General features: G+C 37.2%; 3 protein-coding genes and 1 long non-coding RNA gene across 5 annotated transcripts; all 4 read left to right on the top strand.

The window, feature by feature from the left end:
* The first annotated feature begins 11424 nt into the window (after positions 1 to 11424).
* Positions 11425 to 12074, top strand: LOC122839004. Its single transcript, XR_006371975.1, has 2 exons — positions 11425 to 11741; positions 11821 to 12074. It is a non-coding gene; the product is annotated as an uncharacterized LOC122839004 (long non-coding RNA).
* A 7022-nt stretch (positions 12075 to 19096) lies between these two features.
* Positions 19097 to 20300, top strand: LOC122839005 (kallikrein-6-like). 2 transcript variants are annotated; one of them, XM_044130109.1, is made up of 5 exons: positions 19097 to 19156; positions 19240 to 19387; positions 19478 to 19610; positions 19709 to 19963; positions 20051 to 20300. In XM_044130109.1, the coding sequence occupies exons 1-5, from the start codon at positions 19099 to 19101 to the stop codon at positions 20213 to 20215; spliced, it is 759 nt and encodes a 252-aa protein (XP_043986044.1). In that variant the 5' UTR covers positions 19097 to 19098; the 3' UTR covers positions 20216 to 20300. The 2 variants fall into 2 exon arrangements, with proteins under 2 accessions (XP_043986044.1, XP_043986043.1); XM_044130108.1 differs by having other exon boundaries at positions 19709 to 20300.
* A 1231-nt stretch (positions 20301 to 21531) lies between these two features.
* On the top strand, positions 21532 to 24202 carry LOC122839006 (mast cell protease 1A-like). The gene is made up of 5 exons (XM_044130110.1): positions 21532 to 21601; positions 21681 to 21828; positions 21927 to 22059; positions 22845 to 23099; positions 23830 to 24202. The coding sequence occupies exons 1-5, from the start codon at positions 21544 to 21546 to the stop codon at positions 24004 to 24006; spliced, it is 771 nt and encodes a 256-aa protein (XP_043986045.1). The 5' UTR covers positions 21532 to 21543; the 3' UTR covers positions 24007 to 24202.
* A 5-nt stretch (positions 24203 to 24207) lies between these two features.
* On the top strand, positions 24208 to 26094 carry LOC122839007 (duodenase-1-like). The gene is made up of 5 exons (XM_044130111.1): positions 24208 to 24960; positions 25034 to 25181; positions 25264 to 25396; positions 25529 to 25789; positions 25863 to 26094. Exons 1-5 carry the CDS (start codon positions 24903 to 24905, stop codon positions 26025 to 26027), a joined length of 765 nt encoding a protein of 254 aa, XP_043986046.1. The 5' UTR covers positions 24208 to 24902; the 3' UTR covers positions 26028 to 26094.
* The last annotated feature ends 631 nt before the right edge of the window (positions 26095 to 26725 follow it).

Genomic DNA, 26725 nt, shown 5'->3' on the forward strand with positions numbered 1-26725 from the left:
CTCCATCAGAGCTCTGCGACATAATTTGCCCACCTCATCTTGATCAAACCTCACAGCATGAGAGGTCTTGACGAAGAAAACCTGCAGCTGGATGAAAGCTCTACTATAAACGATGAAATTTCTTCTTACACATTATTTACACACAAATCAACCGTGCGACGGCATAGGACATCACATGGTCTTCTCAGCGAGCAGAAAGGAGAATCAACAATACCTGGTTGGGGTGAGTGAAGACCAACCTGTAAGCCCATCATTATGCCGCACAACCCACAGTGCAGCTTGTGGCCTATTTTAATATTTGTGGAAGGAGTCTGCAAAAACATTTTTTACCATTACGATATCGTCATTGTCATTAGGTCAAAAGAAAAGTGATCATCTGTTTCTGGTTGTAGAGAATATGCTCAAACGTCTGTTGATATTTGTGGACCTTCTTACCTAATACTTTAGTTATTATGGCCATAATGCATATAAACTTGCCCATAGCTCTTCTGGCATATGATTACAGTGAATTTAAAAGGTTTAGCTTTTACATGAAAACAAAGTCTATCTCCATACCTCTGGAGAGAAATGTTAACGAGGCGTCGCAGGTACACACTAAAACCTGCATTGTGCAACGTAATCTCATTTTCTGCTTGTACTTTGAACCGATTCTCCTCTTTGCCATTGTCCTCATTCTTTTTGCCCTGCTCTCTCTCCCCCTTTTAAGCCATTCACAAACTTCCCCTCTCTCTTTCTGTCCTGAGAATGCGACTGACTTTTGGTGCCAACTGCAGGAGTAGCAAATGGGAGCTGTGATTATCATTGCTCTACCACTGTCCTGTCAGTGTTATGCTCTTTGGCAAAGATTCTTTGGAAGGCCTCATCAAAGGCTTTGGTCTTTGATCTGGGGGCATAAGGAGAAACCCTAAACACTGTGCTGAATAAAAAAGGAATGCCCCAAAAACAGGGCGCCGAGGCTGATGCACCTTTTCTCTGTCACGTTCATGTCACAGGTGTTTGCACAGCATTACATCAGATCTGAGGTGATTCATGAGCAGATTGGACTAAAGCTTTGAAAGATGGCACCTGGCAAGCTGCAAGACAGGCTTCATACGTCTGCACATACATACACAGCAGAAGGTTCCCAATCTTCAAGAAAACCTAAATCTGCTCCGCCGTTTCCATCAAAACTCCACATGAGTAATTCTATACAAATCACCTAAAGCACCCTTTATAGAAAAGGATACTCTGAATGCTTTAACCTTCGTTTTGCAGCTGAGTGACAGAAGAAAGTAATAATAGAAACCCATTTTGAAGGCCTCAGCCAAAATCTACAGGGGCACAAGTCATGCTGCTTCAGCGACAACAAACCGCAGCCTCTGAAACCTTTGAAACCCTGTGTGGTCATTTTTCTCTCACAGCGGCTGAAAAGAACTGTGGTGGGTGGGAACGAAAAAAAAAAAGAGAGAGAGCCCCTCACCACTCATAATACCAATCTTATGTATGTAGATGAAAATGGAAGAGATGGGAGGGGTTGTGATGAGGGGGGTGGTGGTGTCTGACAGACTAAGGCACAATTTTAAAGCGCTTATTGAATTGCTATTACAGCTCCTGAGACTAATTGTGGCTGTTGTGTGTATCTCGGTGGCCTAGGGGGCTCTGGAGTGGCCCTGTATGCTCTTACTCAGTGGGGTTTTCAAACCGAGTGGCCCTGAAAGAGAACGGGACCACCGTAGATCAATGGCAAACCTTTCACTCTTTCACAGGCCCTTGCTAATCCTTCTCATTTGTCTGCCATTTGTTGAGGCACATTCATGGCTCCCTGAATTTAGGATTAGAGCTTGTTTTGTTACAAAAACAGCCCGAGCTATAACGCTGAATAGATGGGCTGAAGGGTGCGCCAAGGATGAGTGGGGATGTGAGCTTTTGAGTATGTGTGCATGTATGGTTATTAAGTTACACTTTGATCAAGTTCAGGTAAAAATATCAGGTCTTCATCATGTGAAATGATGTATCTTTTTGGAGATGATATAGTGGCAAGGTTGAACTAAACATTAGTGGAGAACTGTTTGTAATGCTGTGTTTTACTTTAAAACAGTTTTTAAAAAAGTACAAACACAAAAAAACCAAAAGCGTCCATCCATCCATCCATCCATCCATTTTCTGTTCACCCTTGTCCCTAATGGGGTCAGGAGGGTTGCTGGTTCCTCTCCAGCTACGTTCTGGGCGAGAGGCGGGGTACACCCTGGACAGGTCGCCAGTCTGTCGCAGAAACCAAAAGCAAAGAAGCACAAAATATAAGAACTAGGTCACATTGACTGTACAGGGTTTTCTGTCAAAGCGGTATATACCGGTAGCTATTTTCGGCAAAACGCTTTCAAGTAAAGATTAGAAAATTTTGGACTTTGGATCCATTCATAACCTCATCTAGCTTGACTAAGACTCCAGTTTCGTCTAACAAAAAGACACTCCTGAGCGTAATGCAGCCACCACCTTTACATGAGATGTTTCTACTCTAAACACACCATTTGGAGCAATGGTTTAAAAGTTCCTGTTTGGTTTCATCATACACATTCTTCCATAAAGTTTGTTAAATTCTCTTTGAAAGACAACTCTTTGGTCGAACTGCCATAGTTCAGATATATTGAAAATACAGGATATTTTTGTCATGTACACGACCAGAACTTTTTCAATACTGCTCTTGGCCTCATACACAAATCAACCAGTTTTAGGATGAATCACATTTTGCAACATGACAAAATGTAAAAAATAATAATAATAAATTCAAGGTATATGATTACTTTTGGGCAGTGCTGGTTCAAGTTTTTATTTTAAAGGAGTTGCTTCAAGATCCCAATAAATAACTTAGAAGATAATGTTATCCAGCAGAATCGACATAGTTCTTCCATTCATGTCTTTGTGCATCTCTCCACATTCACACAGTGAGAATCAAAACAGACTTTCCTGTCCCGACTCCCTAGAGAAAATATTTCATAAAAGCGAGGGAAAACATGAACAAATTGATTCATCACACATGAAGCACACGCAAAGGAAATACAATTTCATGAAAACAAACGTTCCCTCCGGAGTTTGATATTATTATTATATTTTGCACCGAAGCTGTGAGACTGTCCAAGCATAGTGCTGGCAGACTGTAGCAGAGCTACCAGTTCTTGCAGCAGCCTCAGGGCATCTCATCATTGAGTGGATTAGTGTTCATGTCTGAGGCCTCTTAGTGGAGTTTAAATGGGGCTGCTGAGTGGCACCTGCACCACGTTTCCGCCTAATCCCTGCCACACCATGCCGCAGGTATGAGTGGTGCCGACTGGTCAAACCCCACGCCGCAAATTCTCTGGATGCTTGCCGTTGTGCCAGAACCTGGGGGACTGAGGTGGAGGGATGAGTGGAGAGATGATTTTGTGAAGAGGAAAGTTGGTCAGAACGAAGGATACATTAGAGAATTTAACTAGGAATATGTGCTTTCTCGCTAGGAACAAGCTTGATACGGTTGTCTTGTTTGAATATTAAAAAGGTAGAAATATAGAAACCAATTCCATTTCCCTCTGAAACAAACATAAAATATTAAAATGCACTTGAAACCAGATATTTACATAGACCGGTCATGTTTCATCATTGTTATGCATAACTCCAAATTAATTACACTGGTTTGATGACAGCAAAATCAATATTTTGGAGTAGCCATCACAAAGCCATGATCAATAAGGTAGTGTGACCGACTTATGAACCTGACACAGTTGTAACCCTACTGTTAGAAGGGATGGGTTAAAATGTCTGTTGTGAGATCCTTCTTGACAGAATATGCAAAACCCTCTGAACCTGAAGAATGTTTTAAAAAAATGATCTCTCTCAAAAACTGTAGCAATAATTCTACCTGACTTGAACAGTAAAGGTTTATTCTGATTTAAAGTCAAAAATGTTCTGCCTTTTTGAACGAGTCCACCTAAACATCAGGTGTCAACTCACCTGATTTAGGGAATTGTCACCATTTTTATATTTCAGGTTGAGCTTTTTTTTTTTTTGACAGAAAGATGATTAGTCAATAAAAAAAAAATGAATGGGAGTAACACTAGTGGACTCCATCTATATTGTTTGGTCAGCTGAAGCAGGTCAGCCTGGTGTTGGCCACCGTCCCAGTCATCATTACGAGGTTGTCTTTGGCCATTAGTAACTGGAAAAGACCAAAGGCAGAGCGGCAACGCACAAAGCCAGAACTGTGCCAAAGCTTGTCCACCCTGCTCTCTTAATCTCCGCTTTCTGTGAATAATTCTTTATGCGGGTGAAACCAGACCAACTCTGCGTTTTGTCACTGCGAGCACGGTGATATTTGTTTTCACTTCAAAGATCAACAGGTGGATGGTCCACTTTGACATTTCTGCACAGTGTCAAGTTCTGACCATTAAGTTGTGGTTGGGGTTGAAACAGACCAGCTGTGAAGGTTTTTATTGGATTACAATCAGACAATAAGCAAATGTCCTGTTCTGTCATCAGGTTGTCGACTGAGGAACCTAAACTTAAGACCTCTGCTTCTAAATGAGTGTGCAAGTCAAGTCCAAACTTACGCCATTGGCAAACCTTGTAAATATTATAGCAGCGTATGTTATCATAACAGTTTTCTAAAACTTTATTTTCAAAGAATATTTGAATATACAACAAATCTTTACTTAGTTATCTATAACTTCCTGTTCTCCCTTGTTGATGTGTTCTTGGGCAAGGCACTTAATACAAACTCAGCTGCTTATTTTCATTTCAGTGTATGAACGTGTGCGCATGTATTAACATGACTGACTCTGTTCTCATTAAATTCAGTCCATTTTCTCGCTTGAAAATAGGAAAGGCAAAAACAACAATAACATGCATTTCAAGCAGTGCAGATGTGTGAGTAACCTTCTGAGTCAAGATGTGTCTACAAGAAAATATACAAAAGTTTTAGCAATATATTCTTGTTGTTTAGGAAAAAATGTTTTGACATTTTTACTACTGTGTTCCTTTTCCACGACACTTTGCATGGTTCAAAAGCTGGAAGCTGACCCCAAGTTTCTCTTACCACCTTGAGGGAGGTAAAAATCTTCCAAACTCATGTTAGAGAACTGAATGCAAAGCATAGCACACTGAGATCACCAAGCTTCATTGGACGCTCTGCTTAAGAAAAAATATGGATAAATACATTATTTTCCCTGTGGCAGTTATTCAAGATATAAACAGAAAACAGTCAAACCAATAATTGTATCAATGACTCAACTTCAAATGATCTTTAACAAATGTATCTTGCTTTCTTGAAAATAATCAAAACACTTCTTGTTATTGCCACTGAAACAATTTTAAAATGACATAAGATATTTTATTACTTAGTATAATATACAAAGAACATACAAGATACATAATTATTGGGCTTACAGGTGTTTTGATTTCCTGAAATGTTCCACTCCCATCTTCATTGGTTCACCTGCATATCACTCACTGACTGCATTCTCCAGCAGGTCAACATAGAATCATAAAACCTGAGACAGACTGCATGCTGTAATTTATGCAATGAACTTATTAGTAAGCAATTAATAGTTTATAAGATATTACTCAAGTTATTTTTCAAAAAGATTATCATCTAAAATGAAGCAGTTTAGATACAGAGATCTTGTTTACCAGCTGGGTTTGAGATTTTTCTCTGACAGACAAATGGCTCCCCCCGATGGTCAAAAAGTGAAAGTCTGGTTTTTTTTGTTATGTTTTTTTTTTTTTTCTAAAAAAAAAAAAGTATAAAAAAGGAAAAATGAGAACTAGTATTTCAGAGAAGTCAAAGAACATAGGATGTAATATTTTACTTTATGAACAATCTGGGTATTTCATCATAACCCCATTGTTAAGTCCAGGAGCTTCTCTATTTTTCAAACAATTCTCTATTATGACATTCTAGTTAAATTAAATATTAGAATATGGAAACAGGAAATGGGGGCTGCACAGTGGCGCAGTTGGTAGAGCTGTTGCCTTGCAGCAAGAAGGTCCTGGGTTCGATTCCCAGCCCGGGGTCTTTCTGCATGGAGTTTGCATGTTCTCCCTGTGCATGGTGGGTTCTCTCCGGGTTCTCCGGCTTCCTCCCACAGTCCAAAAACATGACTGTCAGGTTAATTGGTCTCTCTAAATTCTCCCTAGGTGTGAGTGTGTGTGTGAATGGTTGTGTGTCCTGTGACAACCACAGTGTGTGTCCCTGGACAGACTGGCGACCTGTCCAGGGTGAACCCCGCCTCTCGCCCGGAACGTAGCTGGAAATAGACACCAGCAACCCTCCTGACCTCATTAGGGACAAGGGTGAACAGAAAATGGATGGGTGGATGGAAACAGGAAATGACTAGAAAAATAACTTTTATGTGCTCAAATTGTCTTTTAGATATGCTCAAATCAAACTATTTAGAGGATTAACCAATAAATCACCACTTTAAAGTTGTATTATGTAGCCTGTTAAAAAGAAGTCTAATCCATAACACTCTCGGCTATTGAGCTGTTGAAGTTTTAAATTTCCCCCCAGAAGCTTGTCGGACATTTGCCTGAGATGTAAACAATCGTCCTCCACTGCGACCAGCTTGATTTTTTTTCTCCAGTTATCAGTCTCATATTATACTGTCACGACATAGTATGTAATAAAACTGTTTGTTTTTTTTATTTAAAAGTTACATGCTATTGTTTTAATGTGGTACAGTTTTCACAAAACCATATGGTTTTATGGATTGCTATTTACTTTTGCTACTTCAAGTGTTTTAAAACAAATGCCTCCAAAGGCTAAAATATAAAAATACAAAACAAAAACAAAACAAAAAAACCCCCCAAAAAACTGATGAACAAGAGTGTGCACCAGAACTGCAATGCAGGAAGATGGGGAAGTGTAGATGAATAAGAAACCCACAAAATGAAGAAATGTTGTGCAAAGCAAAATATAATCTCCACCGCACATCTTGGTTCTATTCAAAGATAAACAAACATCTTACCAACATTTCCACATCCAGCTTCTTACTTATCAGGTACTGAATGTACTGAACAGTCAAGTGGTTTTAAATATTTACTTGTAGGACTTCGGATTAAAACCATAAAACTTCGAAAGGAAACATTAATGCTGTGCATAACTCTGCATGTATGCCATGCATCTCCAATTCTTTGTGGATATTATTATTTTTTTAACATACCACAACACAGATTATAACAAATAAACCCAGTCAAACATCCAGTAAAAGCAGAAGTAGGAGCTGACAGTAAGTGCATGAGACATAAAAGGAAGTCCTCGCTTGACAGTCTGTTTAGCTCCAACACAAAGAAGAGACTACAAAATTATTGAAGGCCATAATCACTGATGTGGCAAACATCTGGAAAGGATGTCAATAGATCCATCTCCAGTAACAGGTTGCAGTAAATTGTTGGCTCTCTTTTACTTCCCCATTTGCTCAACATGATTTCTTAATATTCTTCTTGGAAGTTGTGACATCTTACCAAAACAGAAGTAATTGAGGACATTGAGGAATTCAAAACCTGTTGAGCATACAGCTGTCACAATTCCTTTTTTTATTGTAAGCCTTCTAAGACTTTAATATGCGTTGACTTAAATTATTTGACTGTATCATCATCCTGGTGGAAGGTGAACTTCTGTCCCAATCTGGGGTTTTATTCTAATTTACCTTCTTCTCATGAACTCTGAACAGCTTCTGTTCAAAAAGGCAACAGTGTCACCACTAAATTTCGCAGTGGGTAAGGTGTACTCAGCGTGATATGAAGAGTCAATTTTCAGTCACATTTAAAGCTTTAAATAGACCTCAGAGTTCAGTTTCGGTCTTCTCTGACTGCAGCACTTCCTTGCACGTTTGCATGTTTGTTGCAAATTCTACATTATTTGTGGCGAAGTTAAATGTTCTTCTTTATGTCACTCTTCCAGAAAAGTATTGATGTCTGTGCAATTATAGGTCCTCTTATTATTTGCTTATTAGGTGAATAGTGAAGGCAATTGACTTCCCGGGATTTCACTGGAGATCGGGCTAAAAGTTTGAAAACATTGCTTCCTTTTCCCATCACTTCACTATAAGAAACTTTCTGTTGTAAGTTTGGCCTGGTAACGTATGGTAAAATAATATTCATGGAATAATTTTGAAGCTCAACTTTAAATATGAATGGTTACTATTTGTACTGAATTGAGGACATAAATGCAATTGCAGGCAAGAGCCAGAATAGGTACAACCTGAAGAACTTAACGATGTGGGCAAAACTGTATTCATGAAGCCTGAGAAGAGAAAAAAAGAAAAAGAAAATCCATAAACATGAGGCCATTGGAGATAATCTATGTACCATTTGCATACCTTTTCAAATTAACATTGTTTAAATAGGTATTCCACACTTAAAGGCTCACAATAAAGTTAAAATAGTTTCTTATTCTGAAATAATATGCTAATCTTACCTGTTGTGTTTTTCATTTGCTGTAAGTGGAAAATCATTATAATTAGCAGAAATACAGTCTTGAAAACATCAATCTCTGTGTAATTATTAATCTATATAAATGGTTAAAATGAACTTTTCAACAATATTCTGTGACACTTTCTTTGAGGGGGTGTGCATAAGGCTGATATGACACTGTCATAAATATCATGGAGTCTTTATGAATGTTTATGATTGTTGTCATGAAGTGTCAATATTTATCAGATAATGCAAAGTTGACACTTATAATGCAACTTTTCATTAAAAGCGTCATTATTTACTTAATGACACTTCATGATAACAGTCATAAACATTTACAGACTCCTTCATATTCATGACAGGTGTTATGTCATGTTTATAACAATGTCATGACAGTCTTATGCACACCTCTTCAAATAAAGTCTTACCCAATATTCTGTAAGTCATTTCTTCATAAATGTGGTGGGACTTGATGTTTGTGTGCAACGTTTTCACCTTAGACACACCTGAAATATGTTTTAAACATTGTTTTCTGAATGGGGACAACCAGAAAACTAGAAATTTGAAAGGGGAGCAAGTCATTGGACGAATGGCTGAGCAGAAGTCAGAAACAAGAAAACTGTAGTAGACACATAAAATTACCGAGCACAGGAGTGATTTTCACTGACAATGAAACAGAGTAGGAGACAAGAAGATACAGGAGGAATGGTAAACACCGTCTACAAATGGAGCAAGACTGACTGCCTAAGAAACCAGGGAAATAAAAGACGTAGGAGACTTCAAAGGTAGAATACCAATTCATAAAATTAACACAAGGTCCGTCACACTATGGACTCTTTTCTAACCGTGAGTGCCCACCTGTCTCTGCTTGAGGTGGCTTCTGCGGATTATGATTTTTTTGCTGAAAATAATTTTCATTTATGGAGGAAATTAGAAATCCTAAAACAACTACTCACCAAATAGCATGGTTTAACAGAGCTTTACCGGAGCATGTATTTTATTTTTGAAGATGAAAAACATCAAAGATGAGGTACTGATGCTGAGTTAGACTGCTGACTTCATTTCACAACCGTGAGAACACAGAGAAGCAAGAAACCGAGGTTCCAGAAATTATAGGTTATGGTTTTGAGTTTTGTCAGTAGGTTTGTTTCAAAGAACACGGTGCTTTGTGGTTTAATTTGATGATGCAAGATAATCTTTCATTGCAAGGAAATGCAGACATGGTGGAGCAAGAAAAAAAAAAAAACAAGTCTTAACAAATATTATATCTTCAAGATATCAGATGATATCTTAAATCAGAAATAAATCTCTTTCTGAAAAATGATTACTTCTAAAGTCGTTGCACATCTGTCTGTATGACTCAGCAAGTTTAGTAATTCAGATCTTAATACCATGCTTTCTGTTTGAATCCATCCATGAAAGAGGTATTGATGATCGTCTGTTTATGATTTGTTTACTCATGACACGTGCTACTGACAATCCAGACAGAGCTCTCTTTCAGTTTGGTGGAAGTTTGAATTGAGTAAACCTTTGGGTTTTGTGATAGGCTATTTCTGCTAAAACATACTTTTGCTGGGAGAAATTAGGAAAAAGCCTTTAGACAGGCCTGTTTAAAATCTCACAATATAGCTTTACCATTCTTTCTTTGTGCCAATACATATTCCTGCACCTTTGCTCTCACCCAGGCCTGATGAACCCTGTTGACATGCAGACATCAACGCTATGGCTGAGCATTAAGTGCTTCTCATGCATATGTTTGTTTCGTGTAATTTTAAAAGTTTCTATGATTTAAACTGACCCTATTAGATTAGTTACCTTTTCAAAATGTCTATCAGAACCTGAGAGTCATATCTGTGTTTCAGAGAAGAGACTTGATGAGTCATAATGGTACTTCAGACTTCAGCTGACAGCTTTGAGGAGGCTCAGTGATTAGCAGATTTTTTATTTTTTTTTAAATGGCTTATTGATAACACCGTTTGTGCCAAGACAGAAATAGTGTAATGGATTTAGTGAAATGTAACTTTATCAAATCACAGAGGCGTTTCGCAGATTCACTATTTGTTCCACTGTTCCTACTCAAGGAGACTCGTAGGCTGAGACTGTGAAAACTACTGCATCAAGATACTCGGAGGGCAACGGTGAAGAGAGACCTTTAGACCTAAAACCTCAGTGTGGTTTCAGTTTGTCATCTACTTTTTAAAAATTATGCTGAGCTGAGCTCACCTTCTAACTGCACAGAGCATATGTGCTTCAAGTTTTCCAGCAAGAACCACATATGCTCCGTTTATTGTAAGTTAAACCCAATGAGCCCCCTCTGGTTTACTGACCACGGGAGCACAGTGATCACACATAGACAGGGGGGGCTTCACTGACATTCTCACTAAAAACCACAGGCTGTATATATATAAGAGAATACCTCAATCCTCAGCCGGCAATATATGAGGACGATGATAAAAATGATGGCGACGTGGCGGGTCTTATTGCTCTTCTTTGTTCTGGCAGTCCTCAGAGAAAAAGGTGATATATTAAAATCTATATAATGTTATTTGTTGAAGTAGAAACCTATGCTTATTTGTATTCTTGCCTTTACAGCTCATGGGACTGAGATTATTAATGGCAAAAAAGTACCTGATCGTTTGATGCTTTATGTGGCTTCGGTTCAGAACAACAGGGGTCAGCATTTGTGTGGGGGATTTCTCATCAGTGAAGACTTTGTGGTTACGGCTGCACACTGTGATAAAGAGTGAGTTTTACAAGGCTTTCAGTATTTTGACATTTTGTAAATGCTACTTTTATTCAAATAATAAAGACAATTTTTTTTTCTTCTTTAGTAACCCTACAAGTGTTGTACTTGGAACTCACAACCTCAAGAAAGTTGACGATGGCACAATGAGATATAATGTCACCCGGTGCAAGCACCCAGATTTCAACAGTGTTACATCTGGCAATGACATTATGCTTCTCAAAGCAAGTTCCCTTACTTTTACATTTTAGTGAGTATTCTGAAACCTTTAAGTTTTAAATCTCTCATTGTGTTTTTCTTTCACTGAAAGCTGTCTAAGAAAGTCCAACTCAACAACAAAGTGCAGCCGATCCAAATACCGAAGGGTGAGATGAAAGTGAAAGATAAAGCTAAGTGTCGCGTTGTTGGCTGGGGCTACACAAGAGCTGGTGGTAAAACTTCCAATGTGCTGGAAATGGCTGAAGTGACCTTAACAAATCTGAAGGAATGTAAAACTAAATGGAAATTTTTGAAGCACAATCTTCCAAACAATGTGATTTGTGCAGGTGGACATAACGCAAAAGCAGGATTCTGCAAGGTGCATATGTCTCTAAAAGTATTGCTGCCAAGTGTTGCATAACAGAAAAAAAACTTATCAAGCTCTGCTTTCTTCACAGGGTGATTCAGGAGGACCTCTAGTGTGTGGAGCGACAGCTGCAGGCATCGTGTCTTTCAACATGAAGTGTGACACAAATGTTCCTAATGTTTATACAGACGTATCAAAATACGTGTCCTGGATAGAAAAGATTCGCAAGCAAAAACAATGTTAAGTGGAACATATCATCCAAGTATTTCTTGTAGTTTCTGTGTCTGTCTGTGTTTACTCTTTAATCTCAAGATGAAAGGCAATAAAACCAGTTTTAAAACTTGAGTTCTTTCATTTCTACTAAAGTAGATATGGAAAATGTTATATAGACCTTTGAAATGGAATGCATCTTTTGTAAATACTTTAAATTAGCCTGAAAAAAAAAACAGTAAACTGCTAATAGACTAAAAAGCAACTATTCTAATAGCTTATCACTGGCTTAAAGCACATTCCACAATAAATACTCCAATGAATAATAGCATTGCATGTTGCATATATGCATTTGAGTTTGTTGTTTTGACTTAAAAAAAATAAAAATAAAGCAGGTAAAATGCTTATAGTGTGGTGTAACTGCTTTTCAGAGCACATTTCATCTTGGACTGCATATTGGACATTTCCTATTGGTGTGAAGTTGGTAGTTTGACCCCTGGTCAGTTTGCATGTTCTGTGTGTCTCTGTGTTGGCCTGTATGGACTAGTGACTTGTATAGGGTTGACCCCGCCTCATCAGCTCCCTGTGACTCTCCAAGGATAAATGGTGGATTGATTTTTCTATATGTGCATAAGACCAATGGTAAATATTTCATGGTGTGTTGAGCTATTTGTAGACCAGCAGTTTTATGGATCAAATTTAATCATCTGATTTCAAAAAAATACAATCTAAGTATAAACGTCACAAGGATTTGCTTTTAAGAACAACCTTAACTAAACTTGCTGATATTAATTTGGACTCATAAGAGCTGGGTTTGCTTTCTCAATAGCAGATTTCACCCTGTTCTTTGGTTTTATACAATTAGTTCTTTAGTTTCACAGATGAACCTAGAAAGCTGCATAAGATTGTCAGAAAACCTTTTACTTCCTCAAATTTTGCATGTTTTGTTTGTTTTTTTTTTTACTTTTTTTTATGTGCACATACAATAACACATAAAAAATTTGAATTTTGAAAAATAATAAAAATAAGGATAAAAGAAAATTATTATGAAAAATTACAATAGAAACATTAAAGGAAAAAGTACAAAAGGTTAAAGACTGAATCCATAACACAAAACATGACAGAGAGAAGTTATTCAGTCCCCATCTGTCACATATTTGAAGCCTGTGTGCCACCTTTGATGAGTGGATTTCATCAAATTAAGAAAGTAAACCTCAATACATGAATAAATGTGATATATATACTGTAGCACTTCATCAGAGGCTGTCATTCATTTACACTTTCACAAGGGGGCGTTCCTAAGGTTGTTTTCTCAAATAAATGTCTGTTACTGAAAGAAAGCTACACTTATTGAGGCTGCCAGATCAGTCTAAGTCTGCCAAGGATGGAGTAAACTTTTGCATCTGCTATTTTTGTAGTCATCGCAGATAGTTATTCTTGTGCTTTTTTAGAAAGACAGATACAGACAGACAGATAATGGCCGACTGATGCAGACAAACTGATACAAGCAAACCGATACAGGCCGACTGATACAGACAAACTGATACAAGCAAACCGATACAGGCCGACTGATACAGACAGACTGATAAAAGCAGAGTGATACAGATAGACTGATACAGGCGATTGATACATCCTGCAGCCTCTGCCAGGGTCACTTTACCAAAATAACATAAATCCTGCTTAGCTATAAAGCAGTGATAAATCTTGGAGAAGTCTTTATGAACATGGCTGAAAAGGCTGAAAATGTTTAAAGCATTACTGGACTCTCTAATCTGAAGATTTTCAGTACAAGTTGATTGAGGATTTCTTCAGTTTTCCTTATAGAAAGATGACAGATTTCAACCTCATGTTAGAACTGCAAGTAGTAAAAACTAAACAGAATCTGTCTTCAGAAAAAAAATCCTTCCCTTTAAGAAGCTGCTGGTTTTGCAGATTTCATTTCACAAGGACACAGTTACATGTTTGAGGAATAACATAACCATCCTACCACTACCTCGGCCCCGATGCTGCAAATACAATTTTATGTGTCTTATTCCAGAAGTTCACAAGGTTTAAACAGATTCGATCTGTTTTCTATAAGTAGGTCATTGCTGAGATCCTTATCTGATTTCACAGAAAAGACAGAATGAGTCATAATGGTTCTTCAGAGTTTATGTGGCAGCTATAGCGTGTTACAATAGTACGTCAGTCAATGACCTCTTCATTGCTCTGAAAAACTTAAAAAAATAGAGCGGTAACCAGAAACTGTTACAGCAGAAATGCCACAAAGTTGGTTTTGTTCTTAGAGAAAATTACATTTCTGAGCTATGATCAACTATGGCAATCAGAGACAAAGATAATCGATGAAAAACATTATCATTTACCAATTGGCATTAGTAAACAGGAATAATCAAGATGAAGACAGTCTGGTGGTTATAAAAAAAGTATGGGGTTCATAAATAATTGATTAATCCCAAAGGGGAAGTAGAGGTCATTGCAATTTTTCAAGAAGTTGTTGTACTTAGAGGATAATTGTGGAAAGGAATCTACTGCAGTGGTCAGTACAGCAGTGGAGAAGCGTAGGCCTCCAACTGAAGACACATTATGTAAAATCTCATGTAAAAGATTTCCAGGGTTGGCTGTGATGTTCATTATTATATGAAGAGTCCTTCTTTGCACAACTAGCATTTTGTATTAGTCCATAAAATTAAATTGCCAAAAATTAAAACATAGTCAGCAACAGGAAAAATTTCATTTTAAGAGCATTGAATACATGTTTACTTTGATGTAGTTTAATGGCAACTTGCAGCTTTTCAAATTAAAAGACAAGCATAAAAAGTACAAAATCTTATTTTGCTTGAAGTAAAAGCCATGTTTTCCATTGTGCAGGCCACTGACAATTTGTTACTCAACATTTCACCGTTCAACAGAAACCGTCCACATCCGTTTACTCTACACCACATTTACTCAGACCACAAGTACACAGTGATCCTGAGTGATTATTGCTACTTGTCTCTGCACAGGCAGAGAGGGGCTGCAATGACGCCTGTTCATAATTTATATAACTATTCAACCCTCTGGTAATACATCAGTATAGTAATAAATTGATGATGACCCTGCAGGACTTAATGTGTCTTCATCTTCTCGCATTTCAGTCATTTTCTGACAAAACAATGATATTGTAAAATCTAGTAATTATAAGTCAAAACATTTTTTTATTTTTTTTTGCAGCACCAGCAGAGGGACTGAGATTATTAGCAATTTCAAGGTGTTAAATTGTGAAGACCAATTTCTTTTAAGCTATGTTTGATATATTCAATATTTTATAACAAATGAAGGTAACATAGTTGCTTGATTGTGATGTAAAATGGGACTACGTAACAGGAAAGTACATAATACACCTCATTCATTACAGTGTGTGGCCATGGCTGCACACTGTCATAAACAGTGAGTTTTATGGAATTACAGTACATAAATGCTTTATAACATACATCCAGTTCAAATTATATGACAATGTCTTCATTAATTTGACAATCCTTAGAGCGTTGTTGATGATGCACAACAAGATGCAGTCAAATCTTTCAACACTTCTCCATGTAAGCTTGTTTAATTTCTTAACCCTCCTGTTGTCCTAAAATAATATTTAGTGGATCTTTTAGTGAAACTCCCCAAAGATCCACTAAATGTTAGTGGATCTTTGGACAACAGGAGGGTTGAAGTCTTTGTTGTGTTTTTCTTGAAAGTACAACTAAACAAGAGAGTGCAGCCGACTCCAGCTAGCAAGAGGTCAGATGAAACTGAAAGACATAGCAGAGTCGTCTTTCTGTTCAGGTTTCGTGAGCTATTTAAAACTACAGACGTGTCTGTATCTGTACACAAAGTAACAACTTTTGTAAAGTTTTGAACTTGACGAACTTTGTTTTTTTTTCTGATTCAGGTGGATCTTTAAAAAAGTGGAAATCCATGTTGTGACTTGCAACGTGGATAAAACCTGTGACTGTTCAAATGTCCTTAACATCTGAACAGATGCCATGTATTGGCATCTTTTTTAATGCGTAACTGTTTTTTTTTTCCTTTAGTAGCAGATTCAATCAAATGTCTTAAAAGCTGTGCTGTGTTTCATATTGGTGGTTTCTACTAAAACACAAGGGAAATTAGATTTATAGTTAATAAGAATGGTTCTTTTCCAGTTGGTGTAATTTTATTTCATTATCAGGTTGGTCTTGAGAAGGTGCTTGAAATCTAGATTATAAAAGCAAGAACAGCAACAAAATTACATTCTGTCTCATGTGAAGCAAGTTGCATCATACAAAATGTAAAAGTTTTATGACTTGAAGTTTGTTGATTTGGTTTCAGTGAACAGGAAAATAACCATTTACACTTTCACGATTCCATGTCTCACAAGTATATTTTTTGGTGCACCTATACCTACTGTGGTTAGATTTGCATAAACCCATATCACTCAGTAGAAAAAAAAAAGTTGTAGTGAACCTTTGGTTAACCAAGAGATTACCATATTTTGATCAATCTTTGGTAATCTTCTCATGAAAGAATATAATCAGACCTCAGAATGTTCTACCAGTGATATTTTTTTTTTTTTTTTTGCTTGAAGTAAGGTGTTGAAAGCTCGGTCTACGTGGTTTATGCATTTGGCGATGTAGTTTGAGCATACAAAATGTTCTTGTATCAAGAAAAATACATATTACATATGCTTTTCTCAGTAAACATACTTCTAATCAGGCTGGACCTGAAATTTCCATAAAATGTTGGCAACAACCAAGCAATTCTATGCAGAAATTAAAAATCTAAGCACATACATTTCTATATGACATCCACAGTTTTGTTTTTTGAGCATATTGTCAAATGGAAACTGAAATGTTCTGCCACAATAAATTAGTCCACAAATTAAGGTATGCGTAAAAATAGAATTACAAATGAAATAAGAATTGAACAGACTTACTGAATTTGAATATTAAGTAAAGTCTTTGTTGTTAATGGTAGGTTCAGAGTAGGTGTAATCTTCAGATTCCTTTATAAAAAACTGTTGCGTTTAACCTTTTATACATTGAGTATGGAAGCATGCCATACAAATAAATTATGAATTTATCAGTTGAGCAATACTGTTAGCTCTCCCTTTTTAACTTTGCTTAGCTCTTTCTGTCAATGCATCACAACAGAAGATCAGAGAGCTGTGCTAAACATGTTGGAAAGGATCAATTGGTGTTCCGGTGTTCAAGCCGTGGCTGCAGAGCTAAGATGTCATCTTTGTAGCATTATCCAGACTGATCCTGGTGTAAAGACTTGAAAGATGCTTTTTGACATGGTAAATAAATATACAGAAAATCTAGCATTGAACCATTGCTCATCAAACAGGAAAACAGGCATGAAAGTCAGTACTTGGAATACCGAGAAGCTAACAATTAGCTCCCAGAATCTCAGTTGCTTAAGTCAACAGAAAATGCTCAAATAAAGTGCAGGCAAACTTTAATTTTTTAGCAGTGGCTGTTAAAATGCCTATATTAACAGGTGAGTTAAAACCTTATTAATGAGGTTTTAACTCACCTCATTAATAAGAGGTGAGTTAAAACACTGATAAAATGTCCCGTTCTTCAACAAAAGGCCTGATCTCAAGACTATACAAAAGCCTGCAATATGAATCCAATGTCAATAATAAGGAAATTAAGGAGAAGTTGGAACTGGAGGCTAATATAATAATAACAAATGAAGAGTGGGAAGAAACATTTAGATCTGGACACAAATTAACTAACAGCCCAACATGGAGGGAATTTGACTGAAACGTTAAGATGCATTAATTTAACACTCCAGTTATCACATCTAATTATGATAAAACCTCTAGGCTTTGTTGGAGAAATTGTGGAAAGGTGAGGGATTTTACTCATATATTTTGGGACTGTCCAAAGGTGATCGAGTTTTGGAAAGAGGTGCAAACAGATATAAAAAATATTTTAGGTATTTATTTGGATCTGGATGCATCTGTTTATATTTTAGGAATAATTACCTTGGACATGATCGACAAAAACAATAAATACTTGATCAGAGTTTTGCTTCTGATTGCAAAGAAATGTATAACGCATGCTTGGTTGAGGCCACAGCCTCCCAGCATTACACAGTGGAGAGATAGAATTAGAAAAGTTTACACTATGGAAAAAACAACCTCAGGACTGCAATTCAAGATGGAGATCTTTGAAACAAAGTGGAGACCTAAAACTAATTTCATACTGTAACCTTGACACCTCTATTTGTTTGTTTGTGTACCTTTCAAATTTATTTTGTATTAATATCTTTGTGTACTTTTACTGTTTAGTTTGTATTCTCATTATATTTGTCCCTATCATTATAATTATTGTAATGTATATATCCATGGGTGTTGATGAATCCAAATGTCTCTTAACGGGTCCAATGTCTATCTGAAGGAAATGTATCTCTGTCGGACTGTTTCCCTGGAGGACTTTTGGTAGAGCTGGAACTGTACGACCAGTTTGCTTGATGTGGGTCAAGTGTCTGGAATGGTCTGCATAAATAAGATATGAATTGTGACAGGGTTGTATATGTGTATGTGTTGATATAAAACAGTTCTTAAAAATGAAGATAAAAAGTAAAAAAATAAAAAAATAAAAATGTCCCATTCTTTCACAGCACAATAAAAATTCAGAATTTTGAGTTTATTGGTTTGAAAGTGTCACTGGACTGTAACTCGGCATCAGCTGATGTCTATTCTCAAATTACATGGATTGGTTTTTTAAAAAAAGAAAAAAATCGTGATCAGGATGTTCTTGCAATAGCGGAAAAGCAGAAAAGATAAAAAGATGGTCAAGATTGTTCAGACAGGGTGTAAAGAGAGAAAGCCTGTGTTTTGGATTTGTAAATAATCATGTAAAAGTCAGAAATAAGCAACATCAAAACTAAGTACCACAAAGCATTAAAATCTGGACAAGAGGCGAATCAATGTAACTGAAGGTGAGAAATCCTCAAGACAAATTGACTGATTTATATCAGACTGGCGAAAGTTCAAAGATCACGAAGTACTACACAGTTACAAACTTGTTAACGTATACTGAAAGGGGATGTGGTGTAAAGATATGCAAACATTAGATACAAACTTTTGCATAAAGGCAGCTCTTTCACCTTCCAAAAACCTAAAGCTTTACTGGCTGACATCATGAAGAGTCTGGGTTATTTCCTGCTGCTCATCATTCTGTCATGTCTCGCACAAACTGGTAAGAGATTTTAGTTTGACATCTAATCTTAAGATGTTGAATAAAGCCTCGTCCTGGTATTTGACTTTTGAATATTTTCATAGTCCGTGGGAATGAGATTATACATGGGAAAAAAGTCCAAGATGACTCGATGCAGTACATGGTCTCAGTGCAAACCAATGAAGGTCACGTATGTGGAGGATTTCTGATCAGTGAGGAATATGTGGTCACTGCAGCACACTGTGGTGGAGAGTGAGTTTTCTGTCTTCTTCTGTTTGTATTTTCTGCTTGACTGTTGCTAAAACTAGTTTTAAAATTAACTTTTAATTGCAAACATTTCAGTGAACTGAAATACGTTCTTCTGGGAGACCACAACCTCAAGAGTTCAAAGATAAAGAAAGTGGGAGTTAATTCCACATGCAAACCCAGTGATTATGTGAGCCTACAATATGGCAAAGACATCATGCTTCTTCGAGTAAGTATGCTTAGTGAAGCACAGTTATTGTACACAAATACAAGTATTTGCCTTACTTATGTTAAAAAGTCTTCATGTTCTTTTTTGTGTCTTTTCAGCTCTCTGGGAATGTTCTTTTAAACAATGATGTGAAAACAGTCCCCCTTCCTTTGTCTAAAATAACCTTAAGTGATAATCAAGAATGCTCTGTCGCTGGATGGGGTAAAACTGAGTACAGCGATCACAGTAACGAACTGAGAATGGCGAACGTGTTAATCATAAACCAACAAACCTGCCGGGAGCAGTGGGGAAATAACCTTCCCCACAATGTGATCTGTGCTGGTGGATTTGGCATAGATAAAGGATTTTGTCAGGTCTGCTTTTTGTATTTTGTATTTTCAGATATAATAGTCCGGACATCATGTGATAAATGTCAAATGTTAAATTCTTCATCTTTGCAGGGTGATTCTGGTGGCCCTCTGGTGTGCAATGGGAGAGCTGTTGGTGTCGTGTCTTTCAACAGAGGTTTCATCTGTCGCTACCCGGATGTACCCAACGTCTACACGGATATTTCCAAATATCTTCATTGGATCAACAAAGTTGTGAATGAAAAGAAATGTGTATAATCTTGTTTTTTTCACTGTCACTGTACATTGAAGCAGAAATTGTGGCAGTTTTGCAAATGTGTTGCTCTAATCTGAAGATGTTGAATAAACTTGTGTCCTAGTATTTGCCTTTTGAATGTTTTTAAGTCCATGGGAGTCAGATTGCAAAAAAAATGCAGACAAATTAAAAATATTTTCCTGGTATAAAACCCCAAAAAAACATTTAATCGACTTTTCACATAAAACAGAGACATGTAGGAATGTCGAATGTCATCACTGAGACATTGCAAGATGCAATGAATAATTACAAGGAAAATTAAATGCTTAAAATTGCCTGATACATAAAACAATATTTGTTTAAACTTTAAAAATACAGCCCCGTTACAGTGCAGTTCATAGTCAACCAGATGTAAATACACACATATATAGGGACAAGTGAATAAACATATTTACATTATCTTACACCATAATGTAAGATTACACCAAAAAGCAAAAAGCGCACGTAGAACAACTTTACCGTGTAAGTAAGAGAAGTACAATTAACCGCACTGCTGAGAGGACATTATGTATGATGTTACGCTTTAGAAAGAATGCGCAATGTGGTTATGTTTTAAGATCAGGAATGAATCATGAGTTCATAACATGGTCTTCCTACCCCACATTTGTGAACTTTAACAAATATTACCATAATCGGTTAAGAGTGAAGGATTTCTATTGTGCAGTCTTTGATCTTTCCATGATTTAGAGGCATAGAAAACACAAGATCAGCGTGAAATTAGCATATTTTTACCAGTGTAATTTATTTGTTGCAGTTGACAGAGTAGTTATATAATCTTCTGTACATAATGTCCACTTCTCATGTCATTCTTCCAATGCTGAACAGATGAATATGTAGTTATGATAATTCTCCCAGTGCAATCAGTCCTGGTGGATATGACATAAATCACTCAGTAACAGAACCTCACATCTTTTTCATTGTTTGTCCTCCAAAAAATACAACCGAAATCTTCCAAAAGGTTGAAAAAGAAAGATGGTAAGAGTGAACAGGAACAGAAACCTAAGCACAATAAGATAAGGTAGATTGACAGGAAATGACATATAGGACGATGTTTAAAGATATGGGGATGGCTGGTAAGAAACGTTTCCCATATTCGTAGTACAATGACTTCTGAGTATTCAAAGATTATAAAAGATAATTCTAGTTGTGCATTTTAGGGGGATGTGGTAAGTTGTGAAGCTAATATAGATTTTCATAGATAATAGGATGTGCAAGGAAAAGAAACTGTGATATAAAAAGGTCAGCTTGACAAACTACAGCACAACTAGAACAAGCTTGACTTGCGGGCATCATGTTCAGACTAAAGGAATTCAAGCATCTCCTTGTGCTGACATTTCTCTGTCAAACAGGTAAGAAATCCACATATTTTCATTCACAAATAACTAAACAGGCCTCTGAACTGGTTTTGTCCTTTACCTACCTCCTTAGTTCATGCAAGTCACATCATAAATGGGGAAAAGGCTGCTGTAAACTCACTGCCGTACATGGTCTCAGTGCAAAGCAATGGACATCATGTATGTGGAGGATTTCTGATCAGTGAGGACTTTGTGGTCACTGCTGCACACTGCAATATTCCGTGAGTCTGATTCCTTGTTCTATCGTTGCATCCCACCAATAGTAGAGTTTAATTGTTGCAAATGTATGTAATAACCTATTTACTGTTAATACTTTCAGCAAACCCAATCTGGTTGTCGTGGGAAATCAGAATATCAAAAGTTCAAACATAAAAAAAATAAATATTCAGTACAGCTGCGTATTCCCTACTTACCGGAGAGTTGGACTTGGCAATGACATCATGCTGCTTAAAGTAAGTAGGTGTTTATGAAAGGTCCATGACACAAGTTTTAGTATGAATACTGTGGAGAAACTCATCAGTTATTAATATAGCCACACTTGTGTTAAAAGTATTTTTCTTACATAATACATATGTACAAACATATTATTATCCAGTGTAAATCAGTTGTCCTGCACCATAAATATAATGAGCAACGTAATTATTATCGCTAGCAGTTGGAGTAGCAAGTAGCAGCTGTACTGAGGTAAGTATTAAATATTTTTAGAGCATTTCCCAAGTCCCATATTGAATTTTATATGAACCCACACAAAATATTCCAGTGACGTCCCCTTTATAAATAATTGGAAACAAAAAATAACAATCTAATTACATCCTTATAACTAGTTTTAACATTTTTAACTAATACATTATGGACATACTAAATGTTCTTATGAATATTTGGCATGTGTAAATATTCTGGAGTTAGAGACAGGAGGAAGAGTGCCATTGTAGTGTTTAGAGAAGTTTAACTACTTATACAATTCACTCACCATTTAAACTTTTGCTCTTAGGAACAGATAGTAGAAGATTAAGGTGTTGTGCAAATTTTTAATTGTGAAAATTCAGTCTCAGTTCATCAGCTACAGAGGTGTTTTGAAGAAAATTACGGCACTCTGAATGTAGAGAGGAGAATTTTGGAGCTCTCTAGATTAGTTTGAGCATTTTACAAGTACATGCTATTTATCATTATGGAATTACAAATTAGAAAAACACATGAAATTTGTAAATGTTTTTCTTTTATTTTCGTATTTTTTCAGCTCTCTCAGAAAGTCTCCATGAACAACGCAGTGAAGACCATTCCAATTCCAAATTCTGACAAAATCTTAAAAGAAAATCAGATATGCATGGTCGCTGGATGGGGTAAAACAGAAAGCAACAGGTTCAGTGATGATCTCAGAGTCGCAAAGGTGTCGATCATAAATTCACAAGTCTGTCAGAGGGAATGGGATAATACTCTTCCACCCAATGTGATCTGTGCTGGTGGATATGAAACCACAAAAGGATTCTGCCAGGTACATCTTTTGTATCTTCTGTATATTAATAGTCCAAACATAAGGTGACATATGGAGGAATCCCAGAGCACACATTTTCAGTTTGATAGTAGGAATTCATGTCTTTCTTCATAAACTTGTAATGTTTGTACTCAAAACTTCTCCTCATGCTCAGACTTAGTCTCTGTCTGGACTCTGCTCACTTTTGTAAATGCATTTTGGCACAGTTGCCTGTGCAGATGGCTACAATCAATAGTAGCCACACAGGGAAACCTGCTACAAGGAAACAAATGCACCCAGCACAACACTTTCATTCTATTGGCGGAGAGGTTGCCAGGCAACTGTGCCAAAAGGCGTTTCCAAAGGTCTGAGCAGAGACTAAGTCTGAGTGCGAGAAGTTTTGAGTACAAGCATTAGTTTTGAGAAGAAAGACATGAAGTTCTGCTTTCAAAATAAAAATGTATGCTCTTGGACTATGCCAGAAAAATTCCACCAAGCAAGCAGAGTTTTGCAAGCGAAGATTTGCGAGTGTGAGGAGAAGTTTTGAGTGCAATCATTACAAGTTTTGAAAAGAAAGACATAAAGTCCTGCTTTCAAAATAAAAATGTAATCACAATCTTAAAACTTTTGAGAACAAAAGACATAAAATCCTGCTTTCAGACTGAAAATGTGTGCTCTTGTGTTATGGCAGAAAAATTCCTCCATAGTGACAGATATCAAACAAATGTACAAAAACTCCTCATCTTCACAGGGTGATTCCGGTGGCCCTCTGGTGTGTGACGGGGAAGCTGTTGGTATTGTGTCATTCAACAAAAATTCCAACTGCACCTACCCAAATGCACCCAACATCTACACAGACATTTCTATATATCATCAGTGGCTCAACTGTGCGTTGAAGGAAAAGAAATGTGGTTGTGCAAACCCTTAGAATGAAGCATTGTTCCAGCTCATGGTGTGTGGGTGGTGAAATTGTGGCTTCTATTTAAGTTGATGTCATCAGCTTCTGATCTTTAATGAATAAACCAAAACACTTTCGAATATTGTCAGCTGTCTCTTTGATTTTCGAACGCCATAAACAAAATAACTTCTTCACGGCATTAAGGGTGTGCTGTTTCTGTTACTGATTTGAGTCATGGTGGGAGGTATCTGCAACACATACTACTGAAATCCATGTTATAACTAGGTTGACTCTAGTAACCCAGTTATAACAGGTTTCTAGTTATTTTTCTCCCTCTATTATAAAGAGGGAGGAAAATGGTCCATGATTTTTTAAATAGAAATCAGCAATTTCTGGCACAAAAAGTACTTTTTAGTTCACATGCCGTAGTCGTAAGGATTCCAGTGTAATAAAGCCTTGATTGAAAATTCTGGCAAGAAATGTTCTGATTACAGCTCTAATGTGTGGATATATGAAATTAATGGTGAAATAAATGACACCGATTTACTAACTAATTATACAGAAGTATGATTTGGGTTGATGATAGTCTTAACCATAAATGTATTTGTGTGAATCGAAGAAAACGGCTCTGTTTGAAATTAACAGAGTCCACAAGAATCAGCTGTGAATTAAGTGGGAGAAAAGTTCTAAGTCAAGTAGCAAAGACGGTAATCCCTTGAATGCAGTAACAGATCATGACACTCATTCAGTGTCGTGATCAAATGATGCACCTACCCAAATGACGATACTGGTTGAAAAGGGGTTACTTTGACGGATGTGGGTGTTAAAAACAGATTGCTGTAGATAATGACTGCCTGTGAACCAAACAGCTGTATAAAAGGCCCAGATAAGCAATACTTTGAACACAAGTTGGAACAGCTGGCATCATGCACCATTTGTCTACATTTCTGTTTTTCAATGTTCTAGCATGTCTTGGACAAACTGGTAAGAGACTATCCGATTGTCTTTCTCCAACTGTCTCACTGAACCAATTGCTAATCTTTGCCTGTATTTTCAGTCCGGGGGAGTGACATCATACATGGCGAAAAAGCCCCAGCCAACTCGATGCAGTATATGGTCTCAGTGCAAAACAAATGGGGTCATGTGTGTGGAGGATTTCTGGTCAGGCAGGACATTGTGATCACTGCTGCACACTGTGCTGTAGAGTGAGTTCCTCTTCTACGTCTGCTTCTTATTGATGACCATAAAAATTTCCCCTCATTTAACATTTAATATTTAATGCTTCAGTGAACCTGTGCGTGTTGTTCTGGGAACCCACAAGCTGTCGAAGAGGAATATGAACCCAGTGGATATTGAATACTTCTGTAACTACACAACTTATAAATCTGTTAGACTTGGTGATGACATCATGCTCATTAAAGTAAGTATATTACTACAAGCAACATGCAATGTGACATTTGGTGCACACCTTTCTATTTGTATTTTATTGATTTAATGTGGACATAGTTTTAAAAAAATCTAAGCTAGTATTTGTCATTTTGTACATCTTCAGTTGTCCAGGAAACTTCCGCTAAATAACAGGGTGAAAATAATTCCACTTCCAACATCTTCCAATGCAAACCTTAGAGATGGTCAGATCTGCTCTGTAGCTGGATGGGGTAAAATTGGGACCAATCACCCTCTTGTGGATGACCTGAGAGTGGTGAATGTGTCAATCTTAAATCCACAACTCTGTCGGGAGAAATGGGGGAATGGCCTCCCTTCCAATGTGATCTGTGCTGGTGGATACGACACAGACAAAGGTTTTTGTCAGGTAAGTGTTACTGCTCATCATATCGTCTAAAATATTTTGGCCAATGTAAAAATAAAACTAATATTTTTTACAGGGTGATTCCGGCGGTCCTCTGGTGTGCAACAGGGTAGCTGTTGGTGTTGTGTCATTCAACAAACTTGCCAACTGCAACTACCCAGATGTGCCCAATGTCTACACAGACATATCTAAATATCTTCAATGGATCAACAACATTGTGAAAACAAATAAATGTGTGTAGCAAACTTGTTACAGAAGGTTTTCCTGCTCAGGGAGTTGTTCATCTTATTTCAATGCCTCTGTCAGCTGGTGGCACTCAACAAATTTGTCAAATAAAGCAAAATGCAATCAAATGATACACACTCTTTTTTTAATATATCAACAGAAACATATATGTACATATACATGTATTGAGATAAATATACATAGTATATAGTCAGGTCCTCAACTTTGAGCTTCCTATGGATGAAAAAGGTCCTCATCTCTTAAGGGTTGGTCCAACCTGTCTAGAGAGGAAACTCATCAGATGGTTATAATCAGGAACTCCTTCCTTTGGTCATGACTCATACCTATGGACTACATCAGGAGTGGGCACTCCTGGTCCTCGAGGGCCAGTGTCCTGCAACTTTTAGATGTATCTCTACTCCAACACACCTGAGTCAAATAATGAGGTCATTAGCAGAACTCTGGAGAACCTGACTGCACTTGGGAGGTGATTCGGCTGTTGGATTCAGGTGTGTTGGACCAGGGAGACATCTAAGAGTTGCAGGACACCGGCCCTCGAGGACCAGGTGTGCCCACCCCTGGACTACATGTTCCAGTACAGCTCTGTTGAACTCCACTGAAATCTTTTGATCACTTTGCATAAACGCGTGGACCTACCTAGGGTTTAAACAGTGAACAAAATTTCATATATTGTAAATAAATTTCCTTCTTTTT

Source organism: Gambusia affinis, linkage group LG10 (assembly GCF_019740435.1).
Source record: "Gambusia affinis linkage group LG10, SWU_Gaff_1.0, whole genome shotgun sequence".
Classification (NCBI taxonomy): domain Eukaryota; kingdom Metazoa; phylum Chordata; class Actinopteri; order Cyprinodontiformes; family Poeciliidae; genus Gambusia; species Gambusia affinis.